A 26,998-nucleotide genomic window follows, 5' to 3' on the forward strand; every position below is an offset into this window, starting at 1 on the left:
CCAAAAAAAACATTGCTGCACGTTTACAGTTTGCACAAGAGCACCTGCAGGTTCCACAGCAGTACTGGCAAAATATTCTGTGGACAGATGAAACCAAAGTTGAGTTGTTTGGAAGAAACACACAACACTACGTGTGGAGAAAAAGAGGCACAGAACACCAACATCAAAACCTCATCCCAACTGTGAAGTATGGTGGTGGGGGCATCATGGTTTGGGGCTGCTTTGCTGCGTCAGGGCCGGGACGGATTGCTATCATCGAAGGAAACATGAATTCCCAAGTTTATCAAGACATTTTGCAGGAGAACTTAAGGCCACCTGTCCACCAGCTGAAGCTCAACAGAAGATGGGTGTTGCAACAGGACAACGACCCAAAGCATAGAAGTAAATCAACAACAGAATGGCTCAAACAGAAGAAAATCCGCCTTCTGGAGCGGCCCAGTCAGAGTCCTGACCTCAACCCGATTGAGATGCTATGACATGACCTCAAGCAAGCGATTCACACCAGACATCCCGAGAATATTGCTGAACTGAAACAGTTCTGTAAAGAGGAATGGTGAAGAATTACTCCTGACCGTTGTGCGCGTCTGATCTGCAACTACAGGAAACGTTTGGTGGAAGTTATTGCTGCCAAAGGAGGTTCAACCAGTTATTAAATCCAAGGGTTCACATACTTTTTCCACCTGCACTGTGAATGTTTACATGGTGTGTTCAATAAAAACATGGTGACATTTAATTCGTTGTGTGTTATTAGGTTAAGCAGACTGTGATTGTCTATTGTTGTGACTTAGATGAAGATCAGATCACATTTTATGACCAATTTGTGCAGAAATCCAGATCATTCCAAAGGGTTCACATACTTTTTCTTGCAACTGAATATATATATATATTGTGGTAATGTGAACTGTAACGGACCGTTTCAGCAGACAAGGGGTTAAAATCCGTTTAGGCGATATGCCCCTTTCTGAGAGACAGGCACAGCTACTGCAGAACACCAAACTCCCGAACTGGATACAAAATAGCACTCCAAACTGGAACCTCGTGAATAGCTGCTAGCAGACGAACAGGAAAAGCGTACAATCAGCTTACACTCCTGGCAATCAGTCTCCAACAGCATACAGGGAATCCCCCCAATAACGAGACAAGGCTCCGTGTTCAGGGTCAAGCATTGGTCTGACTGTACTTCAGGTACAGCCTCTTTTATTCATAAAAAACAAACATAGTACTGCCCACAGGGTTTTAAAATCCAACCAATCAATATCTTACAACACACACAATACAAGTACAGCAGCCAATCGTTCACGCCCCCTAGAGGACCAGAAGGGAGACTGCGACACAGAACAGATACAACACATCCCCACAATGCATCATGGTTTCCTCCTCTCTGTCCCGGAGACAACCGAGGGCAATCCAATTATCTCTCAGGACAAAGGGAGATCGCCAATACACATGTGGAGACAACAGGACAGACATCACCATTTAAACACACAATGGGACAATGGGACAATAGAACCACACCCAGCATATTCCTCCCAAGCTGACAAGTTACACTTATTATTAATTGTTACAACTTTGTGAGGTTACATTGTCCATACATATAACTTACATCAATTTAACCAGTATAACTTGGGGACAAACCTATCCAAAATTCACTTGAATAGGTTCAGGGGTTTAAAAGTTAGCAAAAGTATCTCAAAGGGCCGTAATCCTGGGGCAGGAGGCTGGCAAACAGCCCCCTCCAAAACACTGTGGCGAGGCTGGTTTCGCCACATGAACAGTGCTGGAAGGTGTGTTGTCCCACTTCAGGTACCTCAGATGGGGGAGACAGATAAAACCCAGAGAGTGGCAGTAGTCTCAGTAAAGGATAGTTTGCTGAGACATTTCTCTATACATTTTCTGGGCTGGATTTTACTTGGACTGGTGGCTAGGCTTGGTAGAGGGAGTTGCCAGCCCACACCCTTCTAGTAAATGTCCCAATAAATGCAATGTTTGCCCCCAACAATTCTTGTGAGAATGACCCCACCAAGTACAGCGATCCCTTACATTATATATGTGTAGTGTGTGATACATTCATCTATAATATACTGCGCACATATACAGTATGCTACAAGCAATCCATTGTATAGAACGCCCAAAGTGTTTAACCCCCTCAGCCCCGCTAGCTGAAACCCCCTTAATGACCAGGCCACTTCTTACACTTCTGCACTACACCACTTTCACCGTTTATCGCTCGGTCATACAACTTACCACCCAAATGAATTTTACCTCCTTTTCTTCTCACTAATAGAGCTTTCATTTGGTGGCATTTCATTGCTGCTGACATTTTTACTTTTTTTGTTATTAAAGTTTTTTTGTTATTAAAAAATTTACCAATTTTTTTTGCACAAAAATAAAAATTTTCACTTTCAGTTGTAAAATTTTTCAAATAAAACTACATTTCTATATCAATTTTTATCAAAATTTATTGTTCTACATGTCTTTGATAAAAAAAAATGTTTGGGTAAAAAAAAAAAAAAAAGGGTTTGGGTAAAAGTTATAGCGTTTACAAACTATGGTACAAAAATGTGAATTTCCGCTTTTTGAAGCAGCTCTGACTTTCTGAGCACCTGTCATGTTTCCTGAGGTTCTACAATGCCCAGACAGTAGAAAACCCCCACAAATTACCCCATTTCGGAAAGTAGACACCCTAAGGTATTCGCTGATGGGCATAGTGAGTTCATAGAACTTTTTGATGATTTGATGATTTTTTATTTTTTTATTACAAAGTCTCATTATCCACTAACTTGTGACAAAAAATAAAACCTTCCATGAACTCACTATGCTCATCACGGAATACCTTGGGGTGTCTTCTTTCCAAAATGGGGTCACTTGTGGGGTAGTTATACTGCCCTGGCAATTTAGGGGCCCTAATGTGTGGTAAGTAGTTTGAAATCAAAATCTGTAAAAAATGGCCGGTGAAATCCGAAAGGTGCTCTTTGGAATATGTGCCCCTTTGCCCACCTAGGCTGCAAAAAAGTGTCACACATCTGGTATCGCCGTACTCAGGAGAAGTTGGGCAATGTGTTTTGGGGTGTCATTTTACATATACCCATGCTGGGTGAGAGAAATATCTCTCTAAAAGACAACTTTTCCCATTTTTTTATACAAAGTTGTCAATTTACAGAGATATTTCTCTCACCCAGCATGGGTATATGTAAAATGACACCCCAAAACACATTCCCCAACTTCTCCTGAGTACGGCGATACCACATGTGTGACACTTTTTGCAGCCTAGGTGGGCAAAGGGGCACATATTCCAAAGAGCACCTTTCGGATTTCACCGGTCATTTTTTACAGATTTTGATTTCAAACTACTTCTCACACATTTGGGCCCCTAAAATGCCAGGGCAGTATAACTACCCCACAAGTGACCCCATTTTGGAAAGAAGACACCCCAAGGTATTCCGTGAGGGGTATGGCGAGTTCATAGAAGGTTTTATTTTTTGTCTCAAGTTAGTGGAATATGAGACTTTGTAAGAAAAAAGAAAATAATCATCATTTTCCGCTAACTTGTGATAAAAAATAAATCACTATATTACACTGTGATATATAATGTACAGTATATTACACGCTGATAGATAATGTACAGTATATCACACGCTGATATATAATGTACAGTATATTACACGCTGATATATAATGTATATTACACTGTGATATATAATGTACAGTGTATTACACGCTGATATATAATGTACAGTGTATTACACGCTGATATATAATGTACAGTATAGCACACGCTGATATATAATGTATATTACACTGTGATATATAATGTACAGTATATTATACGCTGATATATAATGTACACTATATCACAGGCTGATATATAATGTACAGTATATTACAGGCTGATATATAATGTACAGTATATTACACACAGATATATAATGTACAGTGTATTACACGCTGATATATAATGTACAGTGTATCACAGGCTGATATATAATGTACAGTATATTACAGGCTGATATATAATGTACAGTATATTACATGCTAATATATAATGTACACTATATCACAGGCTGATATATAATGTACAGTATATTACAGGCTGATATATAATGTACAGTGTATTACACACTGATATATAATGTACAGTATATTACAGGCTGATATATAATGTACAGTATATTACACGCTGATATATATTGTACAGTATATTACACGCTGATATATAATGTACAGTATATCACAGGCTGATATATAATGTACAGTATATTACATGCTAATATATAATGTACACTATATCACACGCTGATATATAATGTACAGTATATTACACGCTGATATATAATGTACAGTATATTACATGCTGATATATAATGTACTGTATATTACAGGCTGATATATAATGTACAGTATATTACATGCTGATATATAATGTACAGTATATTACACGCTGATATATAATGTACAGTATAGCACATGCTGATATATAATGTACAGTATATTACACGCTGATATATAATGTACAGTATATCACAGGCTGATATATAATGTACAGTATATTACAGGCTGATATATAATGTACAGTATATCACACGCTGATATATAATGTACAGTATATTACAGGCTGATATATAATGTACAGTGTATTACACGCTGATATATAATGTACAGTATATCACACACTGATATATAATGTACAGTATATTACACGCTGATATATATTGTACAGTATATTACACGCTGATATATAATGTACAGTATATCACACGCTGATATATAATGTACAGTATATCACACGCTGATATATAATGTACAGTATATTACACGCTGATATATAATGTACAGTATATCACAGGCTGATATATAATGTACAGTGTATTACACGCTGATATATAATGTACAGTATATTACACGCTGATATATAATGTACAGTATATCACACGCTGATATATAATGTACAGTATATTACACAGTTATATATATAATGTACAGTATATCACACGCTGATATATAATGTACAGTATAGCACACGCTGATATATATTGTACAGTATATTACACACTGATATATATTGTACAGTATATTACACACTGATATATAATGTACAGTATATCACACGCTGATATATAATGTACAGTGTATCACACGCTGATATATAATGTACAGTATATTACACGCTGATATATAATGTACAGTATATCACACGCTGATATATAATGTACAGTATATTACATGCTGATATATAATGTACAGTATATTACACGCTGATATATAATGTACAGTATATCACACGCTGATATATAATGTACAGTATATCACAGGCTGATATATAATGTACAGTATATTACACTGTGATATATAATGTACAGTATATCACAGGCTGATATATAATGTACAGTATATTACACGCTGATATATAATGTACAGTATATCACACGCTGATATATAATGTACAGTATATCATACGCTGATATATAATGTACAGTATATTACACGCTGATATATAATGTACAGTATATTACATGCTGATATATATTGTACAGTATATCACACGCTGATATATAATGTACAGTATATTACAGGCTGATATATAATGTACAGTATATTACATGCTGATATATATTGTACAGTATATCACACGCTGATATATAATGTACAGTATATTACAGGCTGATATATAATGTACAGTGTATCACACGCTGATATATAATGTACAGTATATTATACGCTGATATATAATGTACAGTATATTACACGCTGATATATAATGTACACTATATCACACGCTGATATATAATGTACAGTATATTACAGGCTGATATATCATGTACAGTATATTACAGGCTGATATATCATGTACAGTATATCACAGGCTGATATATAATGTACAGTATATTACACACAGATATATAATGTACAGTGTATTACACGCTGATATATAATGTACAGTGTATCACAGTCTGATATATAATGTACAGTATTTCACAGTCTGATATATAATGTACAGTATATTACACGCTGATATATAATGTACACTATATTACAGGCTGATATATAATGTACAGTATATTACAGGCTGATATATCATGTACAGTATATCACAGGCTGATATATAATGTACAGTATATTACAGGCTGATATATAATGTACAGTGTATTACACGCTGATATATAATGTACAGTATAGCACACGCTGATATATAATGTACAGTATAGCACACGCTGATATATAATGTACAGTATATTACACGCTGATATATAATGTACAGTATATCACAGGCTGATATATAATGTACAGTATATTACAGGCTGATATATAATGTACAGTGTATTACACGCTGATATATAATGTACACTATATCACAGGCTGATATATAATGTACAGTATATCACACGCTGATATATAATGTACACTATATCACAGGCTGATATATAATGTACAGTATATCACAGGCTGATATATAATGTACAGTATATTACACGCTGATATATAATGTACAGTATATTACACGCTGATATATAATGTACAGTGTATTACACGCTGATATATAATGTACAGTGTATCACACGCTGATATATAATGTACAGTATATCACAGGCTGATATATAATGTACAGTATAGCACACGCTAATATATAATGTACAGTATATTACACGCTGATATATATTGTACAGTGTATTACAGGCTGATATATAATGTACAGTATATCACAGGCTGATATATAATGTACAGTATATTACACGCTGATATATAATGTACAGTATATTACAGGCTGATATATAATGTACAGTATATTACACGCTGATATATAATGTACAGTATATCACAGGCTGATATATAATGTACAGTATATCACAGGCTGATATATAATGTACAGTGTATTACACGCTGATATATAATGTACAGTATATTACAGGCTGATATATAATGTACAGTATATTACACGCTGATATATAATGTACAGTATATTACAGGCTGATATATAATGTACAGTGTATTACACGCTGATATATAATGTACAGTGTATTACACGCTGATATATAATGTACAGTATATTACAGGCTGATATATAATGTACAGTGTATTACACGCTGATATATAATGTACAGTGTATTACACGCTGATATATAATGTACAGTATATTACAGGCTGATATATCATGTACAGTGTATCACACGCTGATATATAATGTACAGTGTATTACACGCTGATATATAATGTACAGTATATTACAGGCTGATATATCATGTACAGTATATCACACGCTGATATATAATGTACACTATATTACACGCTGATATATAATGTACAGTGTATTACACGCTGATATATAATGTACAGTATATTACAGGCTGATATATCATGTACAGTATATTACACGCTGATATATAATGTACAGTATATTACACGCTGATATATAATGTACAGTATATTACAGGCTGATATATAATGTACAGTATATTACACGCTGATATATAATGTACAGTATATTACAGGCTGATATATAATGTACAGTATATTACACGCTGATATATAATGTACAGTATATTACAGGCTGATATATAATGTACAGTATATTACACGCTGATATATAATGTACAGTATATCACAGGCTGATATATAATGTACAGTATATTACAGGCTGATATATCATGTACAGTATATTACACGCTGATATATAATGTACAGTATATTACAGGCTGATATATAATGTACAGTATATTACACGCTGATATATAATGTACAGTATATTACACGCTGATATATAATGTACAGTATATTACAGGCTGATATATCATGTACAGTATATTACACGCTGATATATAATGTACAGTATATTACAGGCTGATATATCATGTACAGTATATTACACGCTGATATATAATGTACAGTATATTACATGCTGATATATAATGTACAGTATATCACACGCTGATATATAATGTACAGTATATTACACGCTGATATATAATGTACAGTATATCACAGGCTGATATATAATGTACAGTATATCACAGGCTGATATATAATGTACAGTGTATTACACGCTGATATATAATGTACAGTATATTACAGGCTGATATATAATGTACAGTATATTACACGCTGATATATAATGTACAGTATATTACAGGCTGATATATAATGTACAGTGTATTACACGCTGATATATAATGTACAGTGTATTACACGCTGATATATAATGTACAGTATATTACAGGCTGATATATAATGTACAGTGTATTACACGCTGATATATAATGTACAGTGTATTACACGCTGATATATAATGTACAGTATATTACAGGCTGATATATCATGTACAGTGTATCACACGCTGATATATAATGTACAGTGTATTACACGCTGATATATAATGTACAGTATATTACAGGCTGATATATCATGTACAGTATATCACACGCTGATATATAATGTACACTATATTACACGCTGATATATAATGTACAGTGTATTACACGCTGATATATAATGTACAGTATATTACAGGCTGATATATCATGTACAGTATATTACAGGCTGATATATCATGTACAGTATATTACACGCTGATATATAATGTACAGTATATTACAGGCTGATATATAATGTACAGTATATTACACGCTGATATATAATGTACAGTATATTACAGGCTGATATATCTTGTACAGTGTATTACACGCTGATATATAATGTACAGTATATTACAGGCTGATATATAATGTACAGTATATTACAGGCTGATATATCATGTACAGTATATTACACGCTGATATATAATGTACAGTATATTACAGGCTGATATATAATGTACAGTATATTACACGCTGATATATAATGTACAGTATATTACAGGCTGATATATCATGTACAGTATATTACACGCTGATATATAATGTACAGTATATTACAGGCTGATATATCATGTACAGTATATTACACGCTGATATATAATGTACAGTATATTACATGCTGATATATAATGTACAGTATATTAAAAAGTATACAGGCTGATATATAATGTACAGTGTATTACACGCTGATATATAATGTACAGTATATTACAGGCTGATATATAATGTACAGTATAGCACACGCTGATATATAATGTACAGTATATTACAGGCTGATATATAATGTACAGTATATTACACGCTGATATATCATGTACAGTATATTACAGGCTGATATATAATGTACAGTATAGCACACGCTGATATATCATGTACAGTATATCACACGCTGATATATAATGTACAGTGTATTACAGGCTGATATATAATCTACAGTATATCACACGCTGATATATAATGTACAGTATATTACAGGCTGATATATCATGTACAGTGTATTACAGGCTGATATATAATGTACAGTATAGCACACGCTGATATATCATGTACAGTATATCACACGCTGATATATAATGTACAGTATATTACACGCTGATATATAATGTACAGTGTATCACAGGCTGATATATAATGTACAGTATATTACAGGCTGATATATAATGTACAGTATATTACACGCTGATATATAATGTACAGTATAGCACACGCTGATATATCATGTACAGTATATTACACGCTGATATATAATGTACAGTATATTACACGCTGATATATAATGTACAGTATATCACAGGCTGATATATAATGTACAGTATATCACACGCTGATATATCATGTATAGTATATCACACGCTGATATATAATGTACAGTGTATTACAGGCTGATATATAATGTACAGTGTATTACAGGCTGATATATAATGTACAGTATATTACACGCTGATATATAATGTACAGTATATTACACGCTGTGACGCTGATATATAATGTACAGTATATCACACGCTGATATATAATGTACAGTGTATTACAGGCTGATATATAATGTACAGTATATTACACGCTGATATATAATGTACAGTATATTACAGGCTGATATATCATGTACAGTATATTACAGGCTGATATATAATGTACAGTGTATTACAGGCTGATATATAATGTACAGTATATTACACGCTGATATATAATGTACAGTATATTACACGCTGTGACGCTGATATATAATGTACAGTATATTACACGCTGATATATAATGTACAGTATATTACAGGCTGATATATAATGTACAGTATATCACACGCTGATATATCATGTACAGTATATCACACGCTGATATATAATGTACAGTGTATTACACGCTGATATATAATGTACAGTATATTACACGCTGATATATAATGTACAGTATATTACACGCTGATATATAATGTACAGTATATTACACGCTGATATATAATGTACAGTATATTACACGCTGATATATATTGTACAGTGTATCACAGGCTGATATATAATGTACAGTATATCACACGCTGATATATAATGTACAGTGTATTACACGCTGATATATAATCTACAGTATATCACACGCTGATATATAATGTACAGTATATTACAGGCTGATATATAATGTACAGTATATTACAGGCTGATATATAATGTACAGTATAGCACACGCTGATATATAATGTACAGTATATTACAGGCTGATATATAATGTACAGTGTATTACACGCTGATATATAATGTACAGTATAGCACACGCTGATATATCATGTACAGTATATTACACGCTGATATATAATGTACAGTGTATCACAGGCTGATATATAATGTACAGTATATTACAGGCTGATATATCATGTACAGTATATCACACGCTGATATATAATGTACAGTATATTACAGGCTGATATATAATGTACAGTATATTACACACGGTGATATATAATGTACAGTATATCCCACGCTGGTATATCTTGTACAGTGCACGCGCAGTGTCTCCCGCACCTGCCGCTCTCTCGGGGGCGCGCCTCAGCAGCAGGTGACTGGTCGGGCACGCGCCCTGAGCCGAGCCTGCGCGGCCCCGCTGCCTGACAGAGAGGAGAGGATTGTCGGCGATCGCGGGGGGGACGGGCGGCCTCATCCTCCGCCACATCCGTCCTCCTCATCCTCATGGCCTCCCGAGCACCCTGCTAACCCGGAGCACAGGACCCGGAGATCCCGGGGACACCGGCGACCGGAGGGACTGAGAGGAGCAGCGCCGGGAAGATGGCGGAGAGGTAACCGCAGCATCCTCTGCCTGTGTGAGGGGAGGGAAGGGTTAATGTGAGGTAACCTCAGCATATATCTGTGTGTGAGGGGACCGAGGGGTTAATGTGAGGTAACCTCAGCATATATCTGTGTGTGAGGGGAGGAGAGGGGTTAATGTGAGGTAACATCAGCATCTTGTGTGTGTGAGGGGAGGAGAGGGTTAATGTGAGGTAACATCAGCATCTTATATCTGTGTGAGGGGAGGAGAGGGTTAATGTGAGGTAACATCAGCATTTTATATGTGTGTGAGGGGAGGAGAGGGTTAATGTGAGGTAACATCAGCATCTTATATCTGTGTGAGGGGAGGAGAGGGTTAATGTGAGGTAACATCAGCATCTTATATGTGTGTGAGGGGAGGAGAGGGTTAATGTGAGGTAACATCAGCATCTTATATCTGTGTGAGGAGAGGGAAGGGTTAATGTGAGGTAACATCAGCATCTTATATCTGTGTGAGGGGAGGAGAGGGTTAATGTGAGGTAACATCAGCATCTTATATCTGTGTGAGGGGAGGAGAGGGTTAATGTGAGGTAACATCAGCATCTTATATGTGTGTGAGGGGAGGAGAGGGTTAATGTGAGGTAACATCAGCATCTTATATGTGTGTGAGGGGAGGAGAGGGTTAATGTGAGGTAACATCAGCATCTTATATCTGTGTGAGGGGAGGAGAGGGTTAATGTGAGGTAACATCAGCATCTTATATGTGTGTGAGGGGAGGAGAGGGTTAATGTGAGGTAACATCAGCATCTTATATGTGTGTGAGGGGAGGAGAGGGTTAATGTGAGGTAACATCAGCATCTTATATCTGGGTGAGGAGAGGGAAGGGTTAATGTGAGGTAACATCAGCATCTTATATCTGTGTGAGGAGAGGGAAGGGTTAATGTGAGGTAACATCAGCATCTTATATCTGTGTGAGGAGAGGGAAGGGTTAATGTGAGGTAACATCAGCATCTTATATCTGTGTGAGGGGAGGAGAGGGTTAATGTGAGGTAACATCAGCATCTTATATCTGTGTGAGGAGAGGGAAGGGTTAATGTGAGGTAACATCAGCATCTTATATGTGTGTGAGGGGAGGGAAGGGTTAATGTGAGGTAACATCAGCATCTTATATCTGTGTGAGGGGAGGAGAGGGTTAATGTGAGGTAACATCAGCATCTTGTGTGAGGGGAGGAGAGGGTTAATGTGAGGTAACATCAGCATCTTGTATGTGTGTGAGGGGAGGAGAGGGTTAATGTGAGGTAACATCAGCATCTTGTGTGAGGGGAGGAGAGGGTTAATGTGAGGTAACATCAGCATCTTGTGTGTGTGTGAGGGGAGGAGAGGGTTAATGTGAGGTAACATCAGCATCTTGTATGTGTGTGAGGGGAGGAGAGGGTTAATGTGAGGTAACATCAGCATCTTGTGTGAGGGGAGGAGAGGGTTAATGTGAGGTAACATCAGCATCTTATATGTGTGTGAGGGGAGGAGAGGGTTAATGTGAGGTAACATCAGCATCTTATATGTGTCTGAGGGAAGGGAAGGGTTAATGTGAGGTAACATCAGCATCTTGTGTGTGTGAGGGGAGGAGAGGGTTAATGTGAGGTAACATCAGCATCTTGTGTGTGTGTGAGGGAAGGGAAGGGTTAATGTGAGGTAACATCAGCATCTTGTGTGTGTGTGTGTGAGGGGAGGAGAGGGTTAATGTGAGGTAACATCAGCATCTTGTGTGTGTGAGGGGAGGAGAGGGTTAATGTGAGGTAACATCAGCATCTTGTGTGTGTGAGGGGAGGAGAGGGTTAATGTGAGGAAACATCAGCATCTTATATGTGTGTGAGGGAAGGGAAGGGTTAATGTGAGGTAACATCTGTGTGAGGAGAGGGAAGGGTTAATGTGAGGTAACATCAGCATCTTATATCTGTGTGAGGTAAGGGAAGGGTTAATGTGAGGTAACATCAGCATCTTGTGTGTTTGACGGGAGGAGCTGTTTCTTTGCTTTGAGCATTAAATGGTTAATATTCTCTGGCTTCCTGTGTGGGCAGGATATGGTTAATATCCCTCGGGGTCTCTGTGTGCCCGTACGGGGGTTGGCATTGGTCCTGTAGATGGGGTTAATACAAGGCCCTCACTAATGTCTTGTGAGTCTCCATGTTGCCTCCTTCACCCCATACACTGCCCGTATCCATGGTTACGACCACCCTGCAATCCAGCCCAGGTGGCCGTGTCTGCACACTATAGGAGGCCGCCAGCTTCTCTGTTGGCCCGGACCACGGGAGTGTGGATAAGCTGGCACTTTTTTCCTACAGTGAGCAAGCACGACCACCGCTGCTGGATTACGAGGTGGTCGTGACCCCGGGAGATGATCTGTGTATAATGTGATGGGAAAGGAATGACAATCCATTAGTACCAGCCTTGTATTAACCCTTTCTACATGATACATAGTAATAACCCCCCCCCCTCCCCCTACAGTGCCTGGACCGCCATATTGACTATACTCACCTGGGCCCCGGCGACGGCTTCCTCCCGGATCGCTCCACGCCGTCTTCGCATCTCCTCTGGAATACGCCTACGGGTGCAGCCAATAGCAGGCCACGGAGGTGACCTGCCCACTTGCGGTGGCGCACGTTAACGTATACTTCTTAATTTTACGGATGGCGCTGTATGGCATCAGTCTGAGGCCTCCATTAACGTAACCCTAGTCGGGCTTGTCCCTACGGACAGATGGGCACTGCCGGGATACGGTAGGTGTGAGGGCGCAGCAGCGGTGTTGACCAGCTGATGGGTCATGTGATCAACCTGTAGGCCACCTCTGGTCAGGAAGATGATTAACCCCTACAGCACTGGATGGTCAATATCTGGTGGAGCAGGGATGACGTTTCCAGCTACTGCTCTATCCCCCATGCTGCACACTTCTGCTCTGCTTGTTGCTGTTGTGTGGAAGGACAGGTTCAGTAGGATAAGGAGCTGACATATTACTTCTACAGGGACAGCAGCAAGAAAACGAATATGACAACGAGGGGGCGGGGCCTCAAAGGGGAGGGGCCAGACAGATGGCCTGAAAGATTTAGCTGGACTTGTTCAGAGTTAGAATAATATTTCTCGTGGTTGTCACAGACGTCTGGTCCTGGAATGTGTATTATAGAGCGGTATTATACTGCATGTACTGCTGTACTGCCTGGTATAATCCAGAAGGAGCCGCATGTGAGGCCTGGACTCCGTGTATATTACATGTAGTGTGGGCTCAGGCTGGACATATCACATGTGAGGCCTGGACTCCGTGTATATTACATGTAGTGTGGGCTCAGGCTGGACATATCACACGTGAGGCCTGGACTCCGTGTATATTACATGTAGTGTGGGCTCAGGCTGGACATATCACATGTGAGGCCTGGACTCCGTGTATATTACATGTAGTGTGGGCTCAGGCTGGACATATCACATGTGAGGCCTGGACTCCGTGTATATTACATGTAGTGTGGGCTCAGGCTGGACATATCACATGTGAGGCCTGGACTCCGTGTATATAGTTCAGGTGTGCTTACTCTGTGCCGTACCCCGGGCCGGTTGTGTGGCCCCGGATGCTGCAGTACACTGTGGGCCTGTGCTGGGGATGGCGGGGCTCAGCGGCTCGCTCTGTTGTGACAGGTCGGATTAGGTGACACGGGCGCCGCGGCTGCTTGGTATTCCGGGCACACGGTTCTCTGCGGCGCTGTCCCAGTGATCGGAGCAGGCGGCCTCTGATGAGCGCTGAGTACATTAATCCACAGCTTTATTGTACGTTTTATAAGCCGCCTCTTATTTCCCTTGATGTATCAATAAACGGTGCCCTCCTGCGGGGCAGGCAGCATGGTGCCCTCCGTGTGCACGGCTCCGCTCCCAGGACACGTTCAGAGCGGAGGGTGGAGCCGCAGTCGGCAGCCGAGAAGGATGGGACTGAACCATGTGGAAATGTGCGGCACCAGCTGCTTGTCTCCAGGGTCACGTGGCCTGAGATTTTTGCACGGTTCTGTTTCAGGGACCGGTCTCCATTTTGTTGCATTGCTCCCTATGTAAGGAAGGCACAATCAGGGGCTCCATGTGGCAGGTGTGACCGGGGGCGCTGCCCCTTCTGCCTCGCTGTGGTTCCCAGTGCGTGCACCCCCGGGCATCTACTGTCAGTACATGGAACATGGCGTACCTTCTGTGAATAAAGCTCAGCCATTGTAACCTAACGAAAACCGCTCCAACTTTGTATTTCCTCAAAAGATTTCAACATCTTGCTTGCTGGTAGTGAATGGGGACATGGCAATTCATAGACTGAAGTGCGCTCAGAAACGGTATCTGCAGCAAGAAACCTATTTATGTACCGGTGTGAACCCAGCCTTAGTCGGGGTGATCCCTATGGACAGATGGGCACTGCTGGGAATACGGTAGGTGTGAGGGCGGAGGAGCGGTGTTGACCAGCTGATGGGTCATGTGATCAACCTGTAGGCCACCTCCGGTCAGGAAGATGATTAACCCCTGCAGCACCAAATGGTAAATATCTGGTTCTCGTGATGGGTGGTGGTCCCAGCGGTAGGACACCCACCAATCTGATAGTTATCCCCTACCATAACTATAACCAACCAGACTAGCCCTTTAACTCCTAAACAGGTAAAGATAGGTCAAAACTGTCCCTTCCAGTGTTTACAAAGACCAGCCTTTTACATCACAGATTAGGCGCACCGCCGGCAGTCCGCGCACCTGGTGTCAGGGCCTGGAGTAGCATACTGTAACATAGTAACATAGTATATAAGGCTGAATAAAGCCCTCTGTCCATCCAGTTCGGCCTGTCATCCTGCAAGTTGATCCAGATGAAGGCAAAAAAAATCACGTGAGGTAGAAGCCAATTTTCCCCACTTAAGGGGGAAAAAAATCCTTTCCGACTCCAATCAGGCATCAGAATAACTCCCTGGATCAGCGACCCCTCTCTAGTAGCTATAGCCTGTAATATTATTACACTCCAGAGATACATCCAGGCCCCTCTTGAATTCCTTTATTGTACTTACCATCACCACCTCCTCAGGCAGAGAGCTCCATAGTCTCACTGCTCTTACCGTAAAGAATCCTCTTCTATGTTTGTGTACAAACCTTCTTTCCTCCAGACGCAGAGGATGTCCCCTCGTCACAGTCACCGTCCTGGGGATAAATAGATGATGGGATAGATCTCTGTACTGACCCCTGATATATTTATACATAGTAATTAGAGCTCCCCTCAGTCGTCTTTTTTCTAAAGTGAATAACCCTAATGTTGATAATCTTTCAGGGTACTGTAGTTGCCCCATTCCAATTATTACTTTAGTTGCCCTCCTCTGGACCCTCTCCAGCTCTGCTATGTCTGCCTTGTTTACAGGAGCCCAGAACTGTACACAGTCCTCCATGTGTGGTCTGACTCGTGATTTGTAGTTTCACTCAACTTTAACGTCTCCTTCCAGGTGTAAAAGATGGTCGATATGTTGGACCCCGTGTCCTGGCTCCTGCCCCTTTTACCTCTTCACCACTCCCAAATGGCGAGCACAGCGCAAACTATTGTCACATAGAGGTCTTGTGACTTTTTTTTAGGGCAAAAACTGGCATAACTCTGGTCTTAAATAACTTCCATTGGAAATTAATTTTTTATACGTTACACCAGTTAAAAGATGTACGGTATGTGTCCAGACTTACCACACGGTGTACATCTCTAGGCGGTAAGAGAATTAGTACACCCAGGCTTTACCGGTAATGTCCCGGACCCTGTATAGACCATATTATATAGCTGTATTAGTACAGCCAGGCTTTACCGGTAATGTCCCGGACCCTGTATAGACCATATTATATAGCTATATTAGGCCTCTTTCACACTTGCATTGTCCGGATCCGGCGTGTACTCCACTTGCCGGAATTACACGCCAGATCCGGAAAAACGCAAGTGAACTGAAAGCATTTGAAGACGGATCCGTCTTCAAAATGCGTTCAGTGTTACTATGGCAGCCAGGACGCTATTAAAGTCCTGGTTGCCATAGTAGTAGTGGGGAGCGAGGGAGCAGTATACTTACCATCCGTGCGGCTCCCGGGGCGCTCCAGAATGACGTCAGAGCGCCCCATGCGCATGGATGACATGCCATGCGATCACGTGATCCATACGCGTGGGGCGCCCTGACGTCACTCTGGAGCGCCCCGGGAGCCGCACGGACGGTAAGTATGCTGTTCCCCCGCTCCCCACTACACTTTACCATGGCTGCCAGGACTTTAGCGTCCCGGCAGCCATGGTAACCATTGAGAAAAAGCTAAACGTCGGATCCGGCAATGCGCCGAAAAGACATTTAGCTTAAGGCCGGATCCGGATCAATGCCTTTCAATGGGCATTAATTCCGGATCCGGCCTTGCGGCAAGTCTTCAGGATTTTTAGCCGGAGCAAAAAGCGCAGCATGCTGCTGTATTTTCTCCGGCCAAAAAACGTTCCGTTCCGGAACTGAAGACATCCTGATGCATCCTGAACGGATTTCTATCCATTCAGAATGCATTAGGATAAAACTGATCAGGATTCTTCCGGCATAGAGCCCCGACGATGGAACTCTATGCCAGAAGACAAGAACGCAGATGTGAAAGAGCCCTTAGTACCGCCAGGCTTTACTGGTAATGTCCCGGACCCTGTATAGATCATATTATATAGCTGTATTAGTACAGCCAGGCTTTACTGATAATGTCCCGGACCCTGTATAGATCATATTATATAGCTGTATTAGTACAGCCAGGCTTTACTGATAATGTCCCGGACCCTGTATAGATCATATTATATAGCTGTATTAGTACAGCCAGGCTTTACTGATAATGTCCCGGACCCTGTATAGATCATATTATATAGCTGTATTAGTACAGCCAGGCTTTACCGGTAATGTCCCGGACCCTGCATAGACCATATTATATAGCTGTATTAGGACAGCCAGGCTTTACCGGTAATTTCCCGGACCCTGTATAGACCATATTATATAGCTGTATTAGGACAGCCAGGCTTTACCGGTAATGTCCCGGACCCTGTATAGACTATATTATATAGCTGTATTAGGACAGCCAGGCTTTACCGGTAATGTCCCGGACCCTGTATAGACCATATTATATAGCTGTATTAGGACAGCCAGGCTTTACCGGTAATGTCCCGGACCCTGTATAGACCATATTATATAGCTGTATTAGTACAGCCAGGCTTTACCGGTAATGTCCCGGACCCTGTAGAGACCATATTACATAACTGTATTAGGACAGCCAGGCTTTACTGGTAATTTCCCGGACCCTGTATAGACCATATTACATAGCTGTATTAGGACAGCCAGGCTTTACTGGTAATGTCCCGGACCCTGTATAGACCATATTACATAGCTGTATTAGGACAGCCAGGCTTTACTGGTAATGTCCCGGACCCTGTATAGACCATATTATATAGCTGTATTAGGACAGCCAGGCTTTACCGGTAATGTCCCGGACCCTGTATAGACCATATATAGCTGTATTAGGACAGCCAGGCTTTACTGGTAATGTCCCGGACCCTGTATAGACCATATTATATAGCTGTATTAGGACAGCCAGGCTTTACCGGTAATGTCCCGGACCCTGTATAGACCATATTATATAGCTGTATTAGGACAGCCAGGCTTTACCGGTAATGTCCCGGACCCTGTATAGACCATATTATATAGCTGTATTAGGACATGGACACAGACTGTTTGCAGTTACGAGATCCCAGCCCCCGGCTCTGGTGCTGAACCAGGAGAAGAGATTTATCCGGCTGCTCATCAATAATATATGTAGAAGCGGAGGACATGACAGAGCGAGCGACTGATGAATGTGGCGGTAATGTGAGAGGGCAGCTCTCCGCCAGCGCTGGGTGTGTCCCCTCGTACAGACCGCGCCGCTGTCTCTGCTGGTGCCTCACTGCGGTGATCAGACTGACTCTTAGGCCTTGTTCACATTAACCCATTGGGGGAGATTTATCAACACTGTTGTAAAGGAAAACTGGCTTAGTTACCCCTAGCAACCAATCAGAGTCCAGCTTTCATTTTCCAAAGGAGCTGTGAAAAATGGAAGGTGGAATCTGATTGATTGCTAGGGGCAACTAAGCCAGTTTTCCATTTATGCCAGTTTTGGTAAATTTTCCCCATTGTTGCTTTACACATCAGTGGTTTTCCAGTGACCCGGGGTCAGGAAATCTCTGTTGCACCGTTGTGGTCCGTGACGTGTACTAAACATGACCATTGAAGTCTGTGGGTCCATGAAGAACCAGTGATGTGCCACAGATGGGATCTGTGTTTTTTTTTTTTGGTCCATTGCTAGGAGATGCTCTGGAAATTAATTTTTAGCTGAGCAGCGTCTGTGGAATATGGAGGGCGAAAAACAAACACACGGACCAAACGCGGATTCTTCATGGATATCTTCACGGATGACAGGGAAATGTGAATGAGGCCTTCCATCACAAAACTACTGGCGACATTTCTGGATCACTGGAACGGCCATTGCTATAAACACCACAACAATCTGAGATGTTCACCGTCCTCACGGAGGATTCACTCATTTTTCTGCCTTTTGCATTTCAGTGGAGTTTTTTTTTCAGTAAAAACGTCTGCTCCACGTGTGACGCCGAAGGTCTACGGGAAATATGAGACGCAGGAGGCAGCATTGCGTATCTGTGTGTAGGGACCCTTCGACCCTTCTACATTCCTGTGTTTAGGATGCTACGTTTTTTGCGAATTGTGGTCCAGCAATACAGTCTGTATTAGGTACGGTGTACCTGATGTGTATTTATAGTATAGGGCTGTATTCACACTGTGCGGTTGTGTGTGTGATGCTCCTTAAACTGGAAAACGGTTCCAAATCTTTTACCGTGCGGTGATTAAAAGTGACACAACCATGTGGACAGAATATAAGGCCCCATGCACACGGCCATTGCAAACAGCAGGTCCGCAAAATGCCGGCACCGGCCATGTGCTCCCCGCATCACTGCGGATCCATTCACTGGAATTGGTCCGCAGTCCGGAGCTGAGGTGTGGAACGGAGGCACGGAAGCACTACGGAGTGCCTCTGCACCGCAAAAGAATAGAATATGTTCTATTTTTTTGCAGTGCGGACGGATCACGGACCCATTAAAGTTGAATGGGTCTCGATGCACGGAACGGCTGCACAACGGCCGTCTGCATGAGGCCTAAGACTGGGTTCGCACATGACTGATCAGCTGCGGATTTTCTGCACAACCCCTTTAATGCACCCTAAGGACGTGTTCCTAGATCATCTATAGTTAACCACATTGTGAAAATAATCCCTAAAAAATGTGCAAAATGTGAATAAGTTTAAAAAAAAAAAAAAACAAAAAAAAAAAACCCTGCCGCTCGGTGACCTGACCACAGACGGCGCCGTCTCTTCACTATTGTCCTCCAGTGACAGGACTGGGACTTGTCAACTGGAAGTTCCTGTTGACGCTTATGAAGCGCTCCGTCTCATTCCCTTCCCGGCTCAGACGCCATATGCAAATCAGCTAATTAGTGAAATGCGGACGCAGTGCGTGCAGGGCAGTGAAGAGGGCCAGCCGTGGTGACCGTGGGATACAGCAGCTGCGGATTCCACCAATAAAGGCGTAAAACACCTGTTCACAACCAGTCTGCCACATCGGGTGAGAAGGATACCGTTATATGTGGGAGGGCAGAGGATTGAACGTCTTATTTCTGACATATTCCGCAGCACTTTACAGACATTAGCATCACACTGTGCCCAGGAGCTCACAATCTAATGTCTCTTTCAGTCTGTCTTTCGAGTGTGAGAGGAAACCGGAGGAAACACAAACTCCATGCAGATGTTGTTCTTGGTCGGATTGAAACCCAGGACCCCTGCGCTGCAAGGCACCAGTGCTGCCATTTCTGCTTGCTGCCAGTGAATGTAATCATCCAGAGACTAAAAATAAGTTCTGATCTTGTCTTGCTTACCCGAGCTGATGGCCTTGTTTTAGTGTACCAGTGCTCACGGAGCCACCGCGCTTCGATACTTGTGTATGTCGTTCAGTTTTTTTGCATCAGTATTTGTAAGCTAAGCCCTGGAGCGGATCCTACACAGAGAGAAAAAGTGTAAGCGTACGTCCACGGTACAGCGAAACTGCAGAGGAAAACTTGGCTTTGGATTTTGCAGCAAGAAAACGCAACAAAAATTGCATTTAGTGCACCGAAAATGGCTGCGGATTTCACTCTCTCCATTTGGAGGTTCCGCTGCATACATTGACATGACGCAGATTTCAAATGCACAACACAGGAGATGCAGCGGCGGCCGTGCAGGGATCTGGAGCGACGCTGGTGCCGGGGAGCAGGTAAGTATATTCCATACAAGAGGCCCGGGTATTGGGGGGGGGGGGGGGGGGATATTATAGATACCGGACACCCCTTTAACTCTAACCACCTGCAGTTAGAAGTTATGCTCTATGCACAGGATAAGGGGTTAACTATTAGATTGGTGGGGGTCCATCGCTCGGCTCATTGGGTTTTATTGATGCACATTTGTGCCGATGATCACTGTGGTGATGGCCGGAGGTATCACAGGGCCTGTGACGCCGCCTCAGAGCATTCGGCCCATCTGAGCTCCGGTACCTCGTACAGAGGCGGTAAACGCGTCCGATCCAGGGATGTGATAAGACCCTGTAAGGAGGCCAGTACTAAGCCAGCCGCTCTGACATTAAGGCCTCTTGCATGCAAACGTGTCTGTTCTGTTTTTTTTGCGGACCATATGCAGAACTATTAACTTCAATGGGTCCGCAAAAAAAACCTGAAGTTACTCCGTTTCCGTATGTCTATATTTCTGTTACGCAAAAAAATAGAACATGTCCTATTATTGTCTCCATTATGGACAAGTATAGTTTTGTTCTCTGAAGGGCCAGCTGTTCCGTTCTTTTTAAGTTTTTTCTGCGGATCAGTTTTTTGCGGACTGCAAAATACATACGGTTGTGTGCAAGAGGCCTAATGCAGACGGAAGTGCCATTCACATCCTTTTTATTAATCAGGGCTTGTGTAATGGTTTTCTAAGCCTAATCACTGTATTTAGCTGCTGATCCCCTCCTCTTTCTACTGATGACAGAATAGGAAACCGAAGCTTAGGAGAATGAGGGCAATTACGGAAATTATTAAACGCTCTCTGTTCTGCCTCCTTAAGCTCTGAAGTTTATACATCATTGGCGTTTGTGTGTTAAACACATGACGTGGATTGTGCCGGGCGGTGAGATGTCATGAGGAATCGCCTCCAGAGTGATGAGTACTGCCGAGCTTCTCCCTATTATACGGCGATTAGGTCTATACGTGAATGCTAAGGCCTCGTTCACACCTCAGTGAATCACAGACAGCACACGTAACAGTTCATTTTAATGCGATTACATTATTGATTTTCCAGTGACTGTGGATCAGTGGAAAAAACACAGAGACCTGCTCTGTTTTGGGCCGCATCACGGACCCATTGAAGTCTGTGGGTCCGTGAAAACCACTGATGGTACACAGATGGCATCGTACGTAGGACGGGCTCTGGAAATCTCTTTTCAGCCTTGCAGTGTCTCTTGAATATGGCCGACACATGGAGGGAAAAAGTAGACACGGACCAAAACACGGATCCTTCACGGACGCGTACACAGGTAAACCCCCGTCCACCTTATCACAGACGTCATCACAGGCTTTGAATTCTGTGCCGGGGACGTATGACAGCGTCCGTACAATCTGCAAAATGGAAAACCGTCTAAGGCTACATGCACACGACTGTTGTGTGTTTTGCTGTTTTGCGGTCCGCAAATTGCGGATCCGTAAAATACGGATGGCGTCTATGTGCGTTCCGCAATTTGTGGAACGGCACGGACAGCCATTAATATAACTGCCTATTCTTGTCCTCAAAACTCAGACAAGAATAGGACAGATTTTATATTTTTTTGCGGACCACGGAACGGAGCAATGGAAGCGGACAGCACACTGAGTTCTGTCAGCATCTTTTGGGGCCCCATTGAAGTGAATGGGTCCGGACCCGACCCGCAAATACTGCAGCTCGGATGCGGACCAAAACAACATTCGTGTGCACGAGGCCTTATGAAAAATGGAGGATTACGCCAGAAAACAGAGGAACAGCCTGTCGGATGATGGGATCTGGGCGCTTTCTGGCGTCATTGGTGGCTTTTGGCCGGACAAAAAAATCCTGCAGAAAGCTGCAATTTTCGTCGGGAAGCGGCTGTCAGATCCCGTTATAGGTGATAGGGATTCGGCAGTTTGCGGCATTACCCAGCTATGTGAGCATACCCATAGGTATTACTTTTGATGCCCTGCCTTTGGATAGGCCATCAATATCAGGCCAGCGGGGGTCTGACTCCTGGCATGGTTCACCAGAACTCGGTGCCGCTCTGTGTAGTGGCCGTGCCCGGCAAACATCTGATTGGTGCGGGTGCTGGGAGTCATCCTAAGGGCAGGTCCTCAGTATTAAAGCCTTAGGACTCCTACACATATTTGTAGTAATTTAGTGTTTCTTGGACGGTGCGATCCTTCCCTCCATGTGCAGCGAGCGGTGCATTACTGATCTGTGGTGTAGCCTACGCCTCGCCCTCTGCAGCGTTGCTATGGAGATCGCTGGCGCCGTCCTCATGTCGTGTGCTGGAGATCACAGGCCGGGGTGAGAGCGGCGTGCTGCCTAGATCATGGAGACCCTGCATTGACTGTGCACATAATGAGGATGGCTGATGCAGATAGTTTCGGCTTCTGCCGGCTGATAGAGGATTTATACTTTTTTACGAGCCTTTTGAATGAGATGTGCAGGTGTGAGTGACTGACATCACAATCCGCTGCGCTCGGCTGTGCGTCCCATAGACTGTGAATGGAGAACAGCAGCGGCGGTAGGGGTCCCAGCAATCATACGTCTTGTGGGTAGATTATAAATGCAAAAAACCTGGCCAGACGGCACGGCTCGTCCCATACAGCTGATGCCCACCCACGGCAGCTAATGGGCGCATGATTGGGAGTTCATGTACAATAGGGTCTAATGGTAGCTGCAGTGAGTTGGTGTCACTGGAGCCGCTGAGGCTGACACACGGCCCGTGTTTTCCAGGCTGCTCACAGTCATGTGCATGAGCCCTCAGGGTAAATGCACATAGCAGTGTAGTTTATGCAGATTTTCTGTGGGTTTCCACAAAAAGTCTGAACCAAATCTGCATCTGCAAGGTGCATGGACTGCTGAAGGTGCGCATCTTCCGGCAGCAAAGCCAGCGCAAAAGAGGAGTAACAGAGCAGCTTAAATAAACACCGTTCTTAGTGAATGACCCCCTTTCACTCTAGATTGGTTTCTGCACCTTCTAGAAATCGTATCTTCTTAGCGGGTGCGGTATTACGCTGCAGATTTTCTGGGCCTTAGATTGCCTGTACACAGTGCGCCGGCTGCGGTTATCACATGCAGGTTACCGCTAATTGTCGGGTTACGCGCACGTCCCAGCAGTAAGATGTAATCTGCAGGTAGTTAGCGCTTCCCGGCTTCACCGTGTACAGGCAACCTCAGGGTGGACTACACGGTTCAGCCCAGCCACAATTTTCACATGTAGATTATGCACATGTGCTTGCAACGACAGTTCGGCATTAAAAAATTTGACGTTTTAAACACCTGTGCGACAATATTTTTGAATGTGTCCGCATCTGACCCACAAAAACCTATGGGAGTTACCAAAACATCCAAGCAAATCTCTTTCCTGGACTGCAAGTTTGTTACAGTGTATCACTACAGGTACAATGGATCAGTCTGGGGCCCCGGCTGTTAAAGGGCTTGTCTCATGTGTACAGCCCCCGAGTGTACGGATAGGGGGGTCATCTGCCTGGGCTTCCCTCTGTGAGCCGGACAGAAGGCCTCTCTGTGTGGGTGACCCCGTTCTGTTGGACGATTACAAGAGCAGCCATTCATTCCCAGTTACTGCAGAGGAAATGCCAGTGGAAAGGGTGAGAACTGCGCCTCGGTTTTACCACTATTTGCCGCAGTTCCACCGCTGCTGACATTGCCACCTTTAACAGTAAGACGGATGAAGTTTTTGCTGCACAGCTATTGGCATCGAGGCAAGAAATGCGCCAAGAGCGCTGTCTGAACACAGCCTAAGGGTCCATTCACACGTCTGCAAGTGTTTTGCGGTCCACAAATTGTGGATCCGCAAAACACGGACACCAGCCATGTGCGTTCCGCATTTTGCAGATCACACATTGCCGGCACTATAAGGCCTCTTGCACACGGCCGTTCCGTGCCTTGGGGACCGCAATTTGCGTTCCCCAACTCACGGGCAACGTCTATGCAGCAGCCGGGACGGATCGAGACCCATTCAACTTCAATGGGTCCGTGATCTGTTTGCACCGCAAAAAAATAGAACAAGTTCTATTTTTTTGCGGTGTGGAGGCGCGGACAGAAACACCACGTAAGCACTCCATAGTGCTTCCGTGCCTCCGTTCCGCACCGCAGCTCCGGATTGCGGACCCATTCTAGTAAAGCGGGGAGCACACGTCCGGTGCCTGCATATTGCGGACCGTGTGCATGAGGCCTAATAGAAATGTATTTTCTTGTCCGTGTCTGCGGACAAGAATAGGACGGAAGTGCGGATGAATGGCTCTGCACACTCTGCAAAATTGCTGAACGGATGCGGACTGTGAATGGATCCTTAGACGATCTGCCAGCCACAGCTGAAGACTGGGAATGGGTCGAGTGGCTTTGTCATGTCTCAAGAGCTTACAGCCTGGAGTACTTCATAGAAAGACGTCTGGCACAAGAGGGACGGCCGGCAGGTCTTTTGGAAGGACTGTCAATCTGAATAATAATTTGGCCTAAATTTTTTAGCAACCATGGCCGGATGAGGCGCACATTGGACTGCAGTGGAGACTGTAGACGTCTCATGGTCCCATATATCGGGCACATAGCGCCGTCCATTGCCACTTGTCATCCGGGTGATAAGTAGATCTGCGCTCCCGGCTTCGAGGCGATGCGTGATGTGAACTGTGCCAGGTTCTGATGGATGATTAACGCTTCCTTCAGTCACAGCGCTTAGTGCGGCATGAAAGGGAGTCTTGAGGTTGGAGAAATGGGGGGTTTAGTGTTCTGATGTGGAGCTTTGTGAGCTCCCTGGGATTGGCTGTGATCTGCCTTCAAATAGCATGGATAACATCTAAATCCTGTCCCCTCGGACTGGGAATTATCAGCAGCAGAGCATTCATGGCGGCCTGTCTCATGACTGACACTGAATGTATCGTCGGTATCGGACTGTGTGCCAGCATCAACCAGAAAGCAGTTCTGATATTCGCAGGGTCAGAAGAATGTGAGCGGAGACTAAACCGGTGCAGAGGAGCGGCCTGATTATAGCTTGTCCTGGGCGTATTCAGGCGGTAAACGCTGACAAGCTTTTAAATAGACCATAAATGGGGGGCATTTACTAAGACGGCTTTTTACAGCGGTCTTAATTGTCTCCCTGTGCTGTGGTAGTATACAGCTACCTAGTATGCACCTCGTCATAAATCAGGCGCATATATGGCAGCCCGTGCGCCTGGCATCGTTTTTAGGCTACTTTCACACTAGGGTTTTTCTTATCCGGCGCTGAGTTCCGTCCTAGGGGCTCAATACCGGAAAAGAACTGATCAGTTTTATCCCCATGCATTCTGAATGGAGAGCGATCCGTCCAGGATGCATCAGGATCAGTGATGGCCAGTTCGCAGTGTTCCCCGGTGACCGCTTGTGTTTCAGAGCGGCTCGCGGTGCAGGCACAGGTAAGGCCTTACATCTGCATCGCTGGGCTTGGGAATAAAGATGGCAGATCGCATGTGTTCGTCGGCAAACACTGCGAACTGGCCATCACTGATCAG

At 43.2% G+C, this 26,998-nt stretch overlaps 1 protein-coding gene across 2 annotated transcripts in view; it reads left to right on the forward strand.

Moving 5' to 3' along the window:
* Positions 1 to 10,936: 10,936 nt before the first annotated feature.
* The window catches only part of ARHGAP39 (Rho GTPase activating protein 39), a 146,478-nt gene continuing 130,416 nt past the window's right edge, over positions 10,937 to 26,998 (forward strand). For both annotated transcript variants that reach the window (XM_044294416.1, XM_044294417.1), the window contains exon 1: positions 10,937 to 11,131. In XM_044294416.1, coding sequence (XP_044150351.1) covers positions 11,121 to 11,131 — 11 coding nt within the window. In that variant the 5' untranslated portion in view covers positions 10,937 to 11,120. The remainder of the gene's footprint in view (positions 11,132 to 26,998) is intronic.

This window comes from Bufo gargarizans, chromosome 5, assembly GCF_014858855.1.
Source record: "Bufo gargarizans isolate SCDJY-AF-19 chromosome 5, ASM1485885v1, whole genome shotgun sequence".
NCBI classification, from domain to species: Eukaryota; Metazoa; Chordata; class Amphibia; order Anura; family Bufonidae; genus Bufo; species Bufo gargarizans.